The following is a 13,751-nucleotide window of genomic DNA, read 5'->3' on the forward strand; positions in this document are numbered from 1 at the left end:
CCCGGAAGGAAGTAGAAAACATTCCGTGCATTAAATCGGAAGAAAATGGGCATAGTTTTTGCCTTTCAGTCGTCTCAGGTGAATCCGTGAGGTGACCGCCGAGTGTTTTTTTTTTTATGGCAACTAATGAGAAAAGGAAAAAAAAAAGACCGTCTGATTTTTTCTGTCACATATTCAGAGTGATACACAGCAGTATTATATACTGACACATGCAAATAATGAGGTTGTGATAGCTTGAAAGAAAAAAAATAAAATGCGAATGCTTTTAAAACTCGATCGCATATATCCAACCGGTAGCACAGCCTGACAGAGCCAGCTGAAAACAGCGTGCCGCAATGTCCGTGTTACTTTTCATCCTCCCTGCATCCGTGAAAGTCCTCAAGAAGCATGACGGCAAATGAACTTTTATGAAAAAACGAATTCGCGAGCTTCTTAATCTGCTGCCGTTCAGCGCCAGCATCTCGTAGCCTATTTGCGCAGCGCCATCATGCGGCAGCGGCGAGCGGAGGCGGAGCGCGCACTCGACGGCCTGAAGGAAGCATTCTCCCGGGCACTGAAAAAAATAGAGGAGGCACTGGCAGAGCACAAGTGCCCAAGTGCACAAGGCAGAGCACTTTCCTTCTTTGTCGGCATCTTGTACATTTCATGCTATTTTTAATAGCGTGTTGTGAAATTTAAGGTGCGAAACAAATTCAAACACTGAAGTGAGTGTGCGAATCAAATCAAATATTTTTCTAATGTTTCTTGAATATTTTTCTAATTTTTGGAAGTGAAATTGAGGAGAAAAAGTTGGCGAGGATATTTAAGCATGTCCTTATAAGATAGTACCATGAAAGTCTTTCTTTTGGTTAGGTTGAAGAAGCATTGGTGGGGTGCTGTTTCATAAGTGTTTTATCAAGAACGTAGCAATGCAGAGGTAAAATTGTATTTATGTACGTGATTTGGGTGCATCCAAAGTGTCACCAACAACACCGTACACGTGAAAGGCAGAGATGCTATTTTCTCAACCTCTCCTCCCCTTTCAACTTCTCTGGAAGCCCGACTGACGTGGCGGTCAATGGTGTGCTTCCTTCTAGACCGGAGTTTCAAATCTGCTTCATAGATGTCAGAATTAAGAATATCTGAAAGTTCGGATTCAAACAATCTTCGCCGTCTGATTTTTCGTACTTTCTGCCCGAATTCCCGGTCCAAAACAGCATTAATTGAGTTCCACCTCTGCCACGTCTATCATCTTCATGTTGGAACCGGCATTTTCTTGAGTCAATGCATTTGCCACTGTAGCAGAGCCTGAAAGGCAGCTGTGCCGCAATACGAGAGTGGGACGGGGTGAAGCATACTGAAAATCGGAATGGGCCACTGTCAATTGAATGTTGATTGTATTTGTCATGGGGAAGTTCGGGTTGTTCGTATCGTAAAATTATGGTGTGAATCGAATCGAATAGCAAACATTAAAAAATATTCGATATTGCAAATATTTTTTGAATATTTTTACACCCTTAATTTTCACCACTTCAGTAATACTCTGTAACAACTAGTCCAATTCGTTGATGGAATGCTTCTCCGTTACATTCTCATTTTTAAACTCTGCTAGATCTGTCTTCATCATTCAAGTCAAGTCTGACGGCAAAAGTATAGTGGCGTGAGGCACTGTGTGCACTTTTTTTTTTTTTTTTAGCTCACACCCAGCAGGTGTTGAACCACGCAGTCCACTAAGGGAAGCGAACCAGGAGGTTCCACAGACAAGGTCCCCAAGGACTCCAAAGACTCCCAAAGATGGTACGTATATTTTGGCTTGTGTGGCAGGTCGGGAACCTGCTTCTAATGGCCACTAATAGCTTTATATTCAGTTATGACTGTTAAAGAATGCAATGATCATTGAAGAATGTCTAATTGGCATGTAACGTGCATTGCAATAGCATCTTGCTGGAACAAAATTTCTTCAATAATGAAAAACTTTTGGTTCCCCATCCATTGCCTGTAAAGATATGGTACGAAAACAGTATTTGTCATTGCGTTCCCCCTCTTTCTGGACGGTTGTATTGAGTACAAAAACTGAAGTCGCAGCCTCGGCAGTGCATTTTCGGGGAGTCGCACGTATTGACAGCTGAGTGGAGTTCATAGCGGCACCCAAGGAGCCTTCGTTCACAAGGTACATAATTGATGTATTCACTAAAAAGACTTTTTGCTGTGCCAATAGCTCAATGCTGTCTGTATATACATAACAGCCAGTGACAACAGCAGTTATATGCCGCTGTGCGTTTTATAGTAAACCTGTGATGGCTTCGCACATATCTGGTGGCATAAAAAAATTATAAAACACACTTGCCAGCTCAGGACATTGCAGTGTTTTGGCAATTCCTTCAGCTTTCTCGCTCACTACCTATGTCGCTGCTTGTAGAGACCAATGTATCTATGCAGCAAATGACTGAGCATCGATACATCTCATTGTTTTGCTCCCATGTGCCTACAGTCCGGGTCACGGCATCATAACTAGACTGGATTATAGGCAAATGCCTATTTTGTTCCGTGCATTCCTATCGTGCTACTTTGACATACGCACATAAATTAGAGGTTAAAAAGAGCTTTTAGTGTTTTTATAGTGCCTATAAATACCTAATTTGGACGTTCGTGCCTAAATTCTTATGAGTGCCTATAAATGCCATATTTCAAAATCGGTGCCTATGTAAACGTTACTTAACCTCAAATTTTGCTTTCAAGTACAGTTGGAGATTAGTATTTATGTCACCGGACAAAATTAAGCTTTAGGAACTCTACAGGGTGCAACCTTTACTCCATCTCATAAGTTCCTTTCAGTATTGCAAGGCTATAAGGCCTTTTAGCCAATAGGAAGGCCAATTAGCGTCTACACATGTATTCATCTGCGTTGCGTTGTCTGCTCAGCATCTCCCAAGCGACTGCTCGCATGCATAGGCAACAGGAGATGCTTCTTTGCAGCTGTGGGATAATGAAAAAGGAATGTGACACTGTGGAGTGTCATCATGGGAAAGTAGAGTGAAGATTTTTTTAAAAATGTCCACGTGGGTTTTGTTTTGTTTGTCATTTACTTCAACTGCGCTTCACTAGGTCACATGAGAAATTATACTTAGACACTGGAAGTTGCCGCATGCCCAATGAAAAGCTTTGTACCACTAAACTTTTAATTGGTCTATGACAAGTCGTAAAAGCATGATGCAAAGAGGTGAGCTTGACACCTTTGCCACTTGCCCAGTGTAGACTTCGTTAGCCAAATTCTTTTCCTTCCCTCTTTGGTATCCGAGCAAACCGGAGCCAGAAAATCACACTACGCAGACGCATCAACAAGTCATGTGAAGGCAAGGTTGCGATCGCATGACATGCCCATGCCAGGTCGTGTATGCAAGAGCTTATGTGTCGTTTCACCGTTCTCTGTCTTGCACTGCCCGTTTCTGTGGGATGGATCCTCCTATGTGCGCATGTTTGGAGAGGCTAGCATAGATCATCTATCTTTACCACGATGCATCACGTCGCGCTGCTGAAACAGCTCGAAGGGACTATGCACTAAAAACAAGCTAAGCGTTGTGAGTGCTGCCTGCGACATGATGCGGAAACAACGAGAAAACCAACACAAACAAAAAGGAGGCAGCCTAGTCTCCCATGTCGCTCTATACAAAGTTAAAAAAATAATGCGCATGGATTCTGTTTGCATGTTTTAATATTTCAGTCAACCTTCATACTCTATTCAGGCAATAGATTGCACAAATCACACACATCGCCTCGAATATTTGTCGCAGTGTCGTGTACTACTTCGACATACACAGGACCATTTCTTGTTGTATACGTCACCTCCACCATGCTAGTACGCACGCCCATGAGATAAAGGTCAAGTGGGGTTCAGTCTGCTATTTCACTTCTTTTGTGGGGCGTACCATTGCAAATTTTGGCAGATGAGATCGTAACCGCCCAGTGCATGCATTTCTTTTTGCCTCCTCGAAATTCTCAAACCGGGTGAAGGGCCCTTTAAGATGTTTGCAGACGCAGGAGAAATTGGCCCTGTGCTGTTATACCAAGTTAAAAAGAGGCAAAAAGACCTTTCTGGCTTATTAGGGGTCTGGCTATTCGCTCCAGTGTTGCCCTTCTCAGCATTGGCAAAAAGAGGCACATGAGTGTGCTTATTCGACAACGGACACTTGACTCGCCATGCTGGACTAGAAAGGAGACACTGTATTCTGCAAATGCCACCGAAAAAAAACTGCATGGCTATGCTAAATTATTGGCGCCTTTGTACCATTATAAGCTAAAACATTTCTGTTTGCTTTCTTGTCGTAGACACAGATACCACACGTATTTCTTCCAAAATTTGAATTTTGCTCAAGTTTATTGTGCATATATTTACGATTTTGTGGGCCTAGAGCAGCATTTTGCCTGCCTGTCTTTAGTGCCTAAAACCCAGTTGTTTAGTGCCTATGAATCAGGCCTCTAGGCAAAACACAGAATTATTTACGGAAATGAAATTTACGCTGGCTATAACAAAGCTGTTATATAGAGTCACTTACAGTGTGCCGGGGGTGGGGTATCCTTTCAGTTGTTTTGAGCAGATGGACCTACAATTAATGTTTAAAAATATTATTTAGGAAAACATGTGAGCATCCTTTTGAGGTGGCAGAGGCTGAACATTTTCGCGTTTACTGTGGTAGATTGCGCTTGTTCTGTTTGAAACTCTTATAGTATATGTATAGACCACTTAGTGTAAGTCTATACATATACTATATGTATTTCTCCTGCGTCTGCAAACATCTATGGAGTCCCGAATATCCGAAATATAAGCAGTATCGCACTATAATCAAAACACTTTCAAGAGCCGCACTTGCGTGAACCGTGTGGAGCATGCAGTGCATGTGTCCGAGAATCGAAGCATGCAATGCATGGTGCTTACAGCCATTTAAATTTCCGAATGTTGAAAAAAAAATTTAACGTCCAAACAACCACTTTGCCAACGAAGTGAACACAAAAAGGGGAGATAGGGGTCTAACACAAGAAAGCACTACCGTGAAAATTTGACTACTTCTCAAACTGCCCCGATTATGCGCATTACACAGTAACTGTGGAATCATGTCCAAACGTTTTGGTGCTGAAAGACATTGATCGCTTGATTTCAACGACGCGCACCCGATGTCAAGACATTTCAATCTAATTGCAAACCACCATTCGAGCGCTGGGCGTGTAGCCCTCGTTTTCATTAATGATATTCCCTTCTCTTCAAGTACAGCCACCTCGAAAAGTTTCGTTCATTCTGCACCAAACCGTAACTTATATAGCACGCGACCGCTATCGAAAAGCAACCAATGTTAATTAGGTCTAGCCTTTTATTCAGTATGTTGTGGTGGCAAGTTTGGCCAAGACATGAAGATCGGGCGTCAAAAAGATCGCGCTCTAGCACTGAACCAAGAACAGCTTGCGGGATGCATGATATGGAGTTTGCGTTCGCGGATGGGAGATCGACGAAAACCCACCAAGCCCATAGTGATTTGGTAGCAAAGGTGAAAGCTCCTGTCATAAAGCTGTAAAGGTTTTTCAATTTACGAATAAGTGAGTTAATGCGATATCTTTAGCATGCTCAATATTTACAACGCTTTTCCCCGATTGATAAGGACGAGATCGCATGTGCCATGTTAAGCCGCGCACAGCCGGAGCCACACCAGCAAAGCTAGTACACTGTACCCGCGTCGGTGCCGGTGCTAAGGATTTTTCTGTCGCCTAACAACCGCCCTCCTTCTACTCAGCTAGCGCGCAGAGTGCCACGGTCTTTTCTTTATAGATGCGAAGCTGCTCTTTTACTTATGTGCGTGATGCCCTACGTACATGCGTCTGTATGAACGCGCCACTACACGTTCTCATTGCCACAGGTGGAGTGGTGTTAAGTAGGTCACACTGCAGCTGCGTGTTGATGTCATGCTATACTTGCACGCTTCCCTCGCACGTGTGCGCTGACGTAACTCTCTCCTTCACCAGCAGCACGCTCGCCGCAGCGCCCGCAGCCGCCACTTTGAGGTTGCGTGTCCGCAAGAACCTTTCAGCGTACACTTCTCCGATCACAAACCCGTGGTAGTCAAGGCGAAACGCACGCCTGCTGCGGTAATACACTCGTGTCTTGACTCAAACGACTACGAAGTCTTGTCAAACACTTATTGAAAGTTACATGAAACCGAACCCGCCTCCCATGTCTTTGCGTTTCAAACAAACATTTCTTTGAGTAAACGCTACACAGAGCTTCGCTTCAAACCGTTCTTCTAGCACTTGCATCCACACCCGTTTCAACCGGGTCAACGACGTGGGCATCGCTGCTGCTTCGCATCCCATCAGGGTTCTCTTGGGAGAGATGGTCTGTAATTTCTTGTTTTCTTTTTTTACTCCACCCTTCGTTCATTCACTCTGCGTCCCCTTCTTTGTAATGACATCTCCGCTCACTCTCCAGCGACGCACCCGGCGCACCGCACCTCCTTTCAAACGTGCACTTGCTACCGCATGTTTCACCAAGATTTTCTGGCAATTGCATTATAGCCGGTCTTTCATCTTGGAGGACTGTACAATAAGCAGTATGTGTATACATGGGGTTTCATGCCAAAGTAAACAAGAGTAAAAAAAGACTGCATTGTAACCGGCCCTGCACTATAAGCGGTTACATTATAAGTGGTCTATACTGTATATACTCTTGTTGTTACAAGGTGCCACTTCTTTTTGCCCATACCTACAGATACGCTGGATGACATGGAGTACATTCCACCGATGAAGTTCATCCTCGATGACCTGGAGAACCTCGGCTCACCACTGTAATTCTTGTTGTCCTTAACAAAGGGTGCAGTATCGCTCACCCTGCTTTAGCATGCATCATTTTAATTGGTTTTAGCATTTAAACTCCAACAACCTCAATTAAATTCAGCATTTTATCAAATGCTTTAGACGACTGCACACACCTGCAGCTGCCACCAAGTCATCTGGCTTCAAGGTGTTAACACTGGCATGATTGGCGACAAACCTTTTGAAGCATGAAAGGTGCAAGCTGTGTCAACTGCCACGAAGTTGCTGACGAAGTGCGTGCTGGAGATTCGTGTGAAGGCTTTTTTTATTTATTTCCAACATGTTGTGGTAGTGTGAGGGATCCCCTCGCTTTCTAATCTTTATGGTAAAACCATGCTGCAGCACAAAGCCCATTGCAAGGTGTTTTCAACCACCAGAGTGGCCTTGCGGCGTAACCTATACGTGCGCTCTAAGACAACCCAAGTGGATGCATGCCACAGTCTGCAACTTGACCAGTTTTATCTCCATGTACCACAACCACAGTCAAATGTTTCAAGATGACAAGAAGAATTCTAAGTCGGATTTTAAGGAACACTTGTTGCCTTGTGCATTTGTAAATAAGAAATGCGAGTAGATATAATGAAGTCTTTTATTACTTGGCTCGCTGATGCATGGTTACTATAGAAGAAACCAGGCCATCATTTCTTGCACAAAGGTAAAAAGAATTCAGTCACTTTGTTGGAACTGTTTCAATTTCTTAATAAACTTGTTTGAAAACGAACCATTTGAAGGGCTTTTTTTTCTCTTTTAATTAGAGGACTATGTTTAATGTGGTAGGATTTCTTTATTGTGCATTATACTGTGCATCTACATTATATTGGGTTTTTGCACTAACATGCTTCTACCTGTTCGTGCTCTTACCCGGATAGTCTCGTGTATATCTTCAAGATGGTTGTACAGGAGATAGAGTTTGTGCTGTTTGCTAGTGGAGATTGAGAAATTAATAAATATTTTGTCCTATATGACGATCTTTATTTAATCACTTGCAAAGGAGTCGACTCTTGCAGAGCTGTTTTCAGGCTGTCTTGTGCCAGAAAGCTTTCTAGGGCTCTTAGCATGCTACCCAGCCTGTACCTACAGACTTCCATTAGTTAACATACTTATCTTGGTTTGAGAGGGGTATCCTTTCTATGCACTGTTTCACCACTGTGGTTCAGCACTACCAAAGCTATGGTGTGCAAAAAAGTCTCACGCTTGCACGGCAAAACCTAGTCCCACATATAGTAAGTGCCTTAAAATTGACAAGGTTGACTGAAATTGGCGTTCGTTTGGTGTGTGTTATGCCACTTCAATCCGTTCTATGTTTATTCTTTGCATTTATTTCATACAGATTAAATTATTTGTGTCGGTTACCGCTGCTAACTGGCACAAGTAGAAATCAACATGGCAGTAATCAACATGGTTTAGAAATCAGCATAGCAGCACCTATGCAGAAGCGACCGATCGCTTTGGTCCGATCTTGCTCTTGCTGCTTGCTCACTGCGCTGACAGCAATAAATGGTGAAAGCAGCCATCAATTTGTTTCATTTTACTCTAATGATAAAGCATCAGGTACGTTTTGTCATAAGTGAAATATGCTGCTTGCTTAGTCGCATCCGCTAAGCCTAACGTGCTGAGGCAGTGCTTGGGCTTTGTCACAAGACTAGGAAAGCTGCATCTCCAACTGACATGCAACCTGGCACAGCGTTTCGGGCGTGTCAGATCCTCTTTCAGTGGAAACAAAAACCAAAAAAAAAAGCATTGCAGCAGGAGACACGAATGAACGCGTCGACGGAGAAGCAGTCATACGAAAGCCATGAACAGCGTCTGAGAGAAACGGCCACAAAGTGAAGTGATCCGCCAGCATGAACGTCTACCGATATTTAGCAGAGCAACACGTCCACGCTTCCTAGTTCCTAGTGTGGTTGCTTGTTTCAGTTTCACTGTAGTTTTAAGTTGATGAAACAGCCATATCTGCAATGAGTGTGTATAGACAATTTGGTGAGCAGATGCCGTGAAGATGAAGAGCAGACGACAAGGCGTGGATGAATACATGTGGAAGGGCTAATCGCCCTTTCTATTGGCTGAGGGGCCCTGTAGGTTCCAAAGTGCTGAAAGGAACTTCTGAAATAGAGAATAGCAAATTTTAATTGCTTTCCTCTGTAGGAGCTGAGTCAAGATTATCAAAAGTTATAGATAAGCTTGTAAAGTACTTACCCTGTTTACTATTGCAAATAGCAGCACACTAGCTAACACACTCACACAAGACATCTTCCCGTTTTCCTGTTCCCATTTTCGCAAGACCTCTTCCCGTCAACAGTACTCTCTGGTTTTTTTTACGTAGGGCCTCATATTTCCACTGTGATAACCACACTTGTTTGGAGTATAGGCAGCTGCGATTCATGAAACTTCGTCTCTGTCTGATCTTTTGCCTCGCTAGTGAAATGGGACAGTTCTTCGTGCCTTATGTAGTCTGACTGGTGCATATAGGGTCTGTCATAGCTTCAGTGTTGGGATTCCCATGTTCCCTCGTTGCTGTTGAAATAATGCTTGCAGTGCTGCCCAATTTTATATACAAAGACACTGCAAGAACATTGAGGTGCTATCCAGTTGCACGATTTCAGACAAGGATTCCTCTAAAATGTGGTGCTGACCTCATCATCAGAGCCTCTTGCAAGCCTTCAACCAACATTTGTTTGTGCATGTGTATGTACATACAAAAAATACATGCGAGATTGAAAAACATTTGCATGTATGTATTAAGAGAGCTCATTCAGCACGCTGGTTGATGATCGAACTGAGCTTGAGAATCGGTGATTATGATCAGTGCCAGCCAACTGCTTCTTGAGCTTCATCTAATTAACATGTGGAGCAATACACTTGTTTTAAACAATGTATTACAGCTTAATGAGAGGAAATTTGGTTTATGCCTTAGCTAATAAAAAAGTACTGGCACAAAAATTCTGGCCTCACATGCTGCCATGTGTTGCCGAGGACCTACTGCTCATAATTCGGCACATCATTTGCTGCAGCATGCAATAGATAATTAATTACAGGCTCTTCATTGCCGACCAGTTTTGATTAGAGACAGCTCCAAGCACAACAAGCCACCGGGTGCAACTATCACCACCTAGCGCATGCAGCGCTCAACCACGTCAGCACACAAAACTGTGATGCACTTTTGCATTGTCTGCATTTGGATGTCCTTTCGAATAGAAAACTCAACAAGCAGTGTCATGAAACACGAAACTTCTGATGTGTGCACCATGGCCGTGGACTCGGGAGTATCCGCTGAGAAGTCTAGACTGCTGGAAAAAATGCGGTAAAAAAAATGGCCTATGACATCATCGTAACTTGTTTTATTGACTTCAGCGTAGCGACATGAGGAAAGTAAGGAGATCACCACGTGGTGTCAATACCTTCACACTTCAAAATTAATGTAAAATACCAAGTTATATTCACTGCTGGTATTTTGCAGATGATATATGCATGTTCACGGAAATCAATTTTGCAGGCTATCTTGGGCATGAAGTTTTGTTGGTACCCATTTGATTGGTCATTGCTATCGAGTTCAGAGTGCTGCACAAAAATATTCATGCTGCTGCCAGAAAGGTGAAGCACCAATAGCAATGCCAAAGCATTTGGCAATTACACTAAAGTATAATTTTTAGCAATTGCACTAAGGCACGAGCTACCCTCCAAAAAATATTCAGGATCAAACAGGATGGAACCCAGGATTTGTCTTGGCACCTGAGTATTCTACAGGAGAGTGATGCTGGTGCTTGAAACTCCGTTACAAAAAATTGCCCTTCTCCCGTTAAAAGGAACCATGTGTAAATGCGAAGCAACGTGGGCTAATGCTTACACTGGCGGCGACGTTGACGCTGGCGCTCATCGCAGCGTTGCGCAGGAGAGAAACCTGGGGAGGCGCAAAACACGCAGTGATAGGCCGGTGTTTCTTACTAAAACATGCCAATCGCTGCTAATGGGTAATGACTCGTGAGAGACAGAAGACTCAGAGTGGACACAGAGGCCCGTAGTCCGCTTTTAGTCGACGCGCACACTGCAAATTTTTATTGTTCTACAACGCACAGGAGAAATATCCCACCAGCACTACCTTGGAGGTAAATATGAAGTGCCTATATATATAAGGGGTGACCAGTGAACAGTTGTGCTCGAGCAGTTCGTTTTTTCAACCAAACTCTCTAGCAGACGCTGCCTGCGTTGGCATCGCGAGGCGAGAAAGGGTGGAGCGCAGAAAAGGAGAGGGGGGAGGGGACGTGGATGCGTGATGGGTGTGAAAACGCGGCTGGGAGGGATGCCTGTAGGAGAGCTGGGGGAGATAACGTGGGCCAGCAGACTCTGCCTGCATCGGTGTTGCGAGGAGAGAGGGAGAGGGGCGTGCATGTGTTGTAAGCGTGGTCAAACTGAACTCTGGATCGAGCTGTTATTGGTTTAAAGCATTCCACCCATTGCAAGTCTCGGCCGTTCTCCATTATCAGCAACAGCATCAACAAAGCCCACAAACGCCTTGTAATGTTAAGCAGGTAGCTTTTTCTCATTTTTTTTTCCCGGAAGGAATCGTATAGTGGGTATACCTTGTACCTGTTCTTTTAGTAGTCGCTGCTAAAGAGTTTGCGACAGGCTCGAGAAAGGGCACTCCATCTTTCGCAGCGACTGAGCTGTGTGTTCCACACAGGCATGCATGGTGGTTTTCTTCCATTTCCGACTGATAAAGTGGCACAGTAAAATAGAATTGTAGTCATATGCTTTGCTAACAACTCATTTGCAGTAAAACTTCGTTAATTCGAACTCTGTTATTTAGAAATCCCGCTTTATTCGTAGGATTTCTGCGGTCCCGTATTTTCCAATGAAAGTTATGGATAATTTGAAGCGGCGGCCGGTACCAGTAAACTTTGGATACCATGTGCCATTTCCATATCCCGATTTCGCCGCGAAAACGACGGCCATTAATTACCACAAGGCAATGTAACGTATCGATACCAATGAGTGGCTGCTGAAGCACCCCAGTCTCGCTGCTTCTATCGCAAAAAAAAAGAAAAAAAAAACGAGTCTCGTGATCAGCCAAAGCGTGCACGTGCGGAAAACGAGTTGTGCTTCACTGCAACACAGCAGTGACACGCGGGCAGCTTATTGCGTGTTTCTCGCAGCGTCAGCGGGTCATGGTTTACCTATTTTTTCTGCGATTGTAAATAAATTAATGAATAACAGTTTAGTGGAAATCGCGATGTATGCGAACTTCCGATTGCCGATTGCTACAGCAATTCGCGTCTTTGCCCTGCTGGCGGAGTTCTTGCCAGCAACACTTGCTTCGAAAACGAAATTTGAAAGTTTCAAAGATCATTTCTTTCCAACCAAAACACATTGTGAGCTTTGTCATACTGGCCATTATTAAATTTATTATTATAATAGAAATAATGTGCGGATGGTCGCATCATGACGTGCTGATGCAGCGAGGCGGCGACATGCTGCCCGCGTGTCACTACTGTGTTGCAGTGAAGATGTCTTGTTTTCTGCAGGTGCACATTTCAGTCGATCACGACAGCGTTTTTTTTTTTTTTTTCTTTTCCGGTGGCAGCAGCAAGGCCCACCGTTCCTCTATGTCGCGGCAAAATAAAGCCAAGGTATCGCTGAAAAACATGACCTTTGGAGCCGCAAGCTAGCCAGCACAGCAAACGACGAGCGCTGATTAGTTTGAATAGTTGTTCCTTGCATCCCACTTTTTCTATGTTCTGTTAATTCGAGAATACGCTTAATTCTAAGCTTTCTTGCGGCCCCAGTGCCTTCGAATTGACGGGGTTTTACTGTACATCGATTTATGTATGTCAGCTTACTATGTTTCATTTAATTTATGCTACGTAGTAGTTTTAATGTGACATAATATCATAAATTGTAATACTTTTTGTCAAAAAATAGCATCAATTCACCAAATATGCTTCTAAAAGATCCAACAAGGTATCCTAGGCGCGTCATTTTTCTCCATTTCCGTGCACGCGTCACATGAAGTTAACTCAAAGCATATCTTGACTACATTTTTTTCATTATTGAGGACAGATGTTACATGCAGCCCCAAAAAAAGCTATAGAACTGCAAAGGTGACATTTTGTTCTGGTGGCATGTGTGAAAGTGAAGATGGTCAGTGAATGTGGTTGGCATGTAAGATTTGACACCGTCACCGCTTTTTCTTTAATTACTTAAACCAAGGAAGCCTGTGTGAGGTGTCTACGTGCACTGCAAAGTGCAGCAGCCGTATTGGTACAACTACAGGGCGAGCACGGGGGCTCTTCTATTCTTCAGCTTATTAAGTTTCTCGCATACTTCAGGGACACTTGAAAACAGCCAACGGCTAGGCATGGCAAACTCGGACAACATGTTCTCTTTGTCAAATTATGCAGGCTATCAACTAAGCCTGTTCAGCTGATGGCTTGCAGCACAATACAAATTCGACAACTTACCTGCTGCCCCTTTCTGACTGTTCAACTGGCAGAATACTCGGCAAAACGCAAATATACGTACAACAAACCCACAAACTTCAAATCCTTCTGTATAAGCAACATTAAGAATCTCTTCTTAAAGGTACCCTGCAACACTTTTCCAAGTTATCGTCAAATGGCATCATTAAAGGAGCTTATTGCCTCACGAATTGACTGCCACAATTTTCAGTCTAACAGAAATTCGATGCACAGTGCAATTGCTTTCTTTCCTCTTTCCCTCACGAACACACAGAAAGACAAGTAGAAAGGGATAGCATAAAGGAAAATAAGTTGCATAACGTGCACACTAATAAGTTGCATCACGTTTGTTTATTATAAGAATGTGCGGCTTATTTCCTGGGTAATCGCGGACGCATAATGGCCGCAGTAACCTTCAATTCACCCAATGGCCGCGAGTATGGGTATATGGCGCAGTCATCTGAG

General features: G+C 43.6%; 1 protein-coding gene across 2 annotated transcripts in view; it reads left to right on the top strand.

The window, feature by feature from the left end:
• LOC119184975 (uncharacterized) overlaps positions 1 to 7,555 on the top strand; it is a 128,169-nt gene extending 120,614 nt beyond the window's left edge. For both annotated transcript variants that reach the window (XM_075887577.1, XM_075887578.1), the window contains exons 21-22: positions 1,676 to 1,776; positions 6,731 to 7,555. In XM_075887577.1, coding sequence (XP_075743692.1) covers positions 1,676 to 1,776; positions 6,731 to 6,810 — 181 coding nt within the window. In that variant the 3' untranslated portion in view covers positions 6,811 to 7,555. The remainder of the gene's footprint in view (positions 1 to 1,675; positions 1,777 to 6,730) is intronic.
• The last annotated feature ends 6,196 nt before the right edge of the window (positions 7,556 to 13,751 follow it).

Source organism: Rhipicephalus microplus, chromosome 1 (genome assembly GCF_043290135.1).
Source record: "Rhipicephalus microplus isolate Deutch F79 chromosome 1, USDA_Rmic, whole genome shotgun sequence".
NCBI lineage: Eukaryota > Metazoa > Arthropoda > Arachnida > Ixodida > Ixodidae > Rhipicephalus > Rhipicephalus microplus.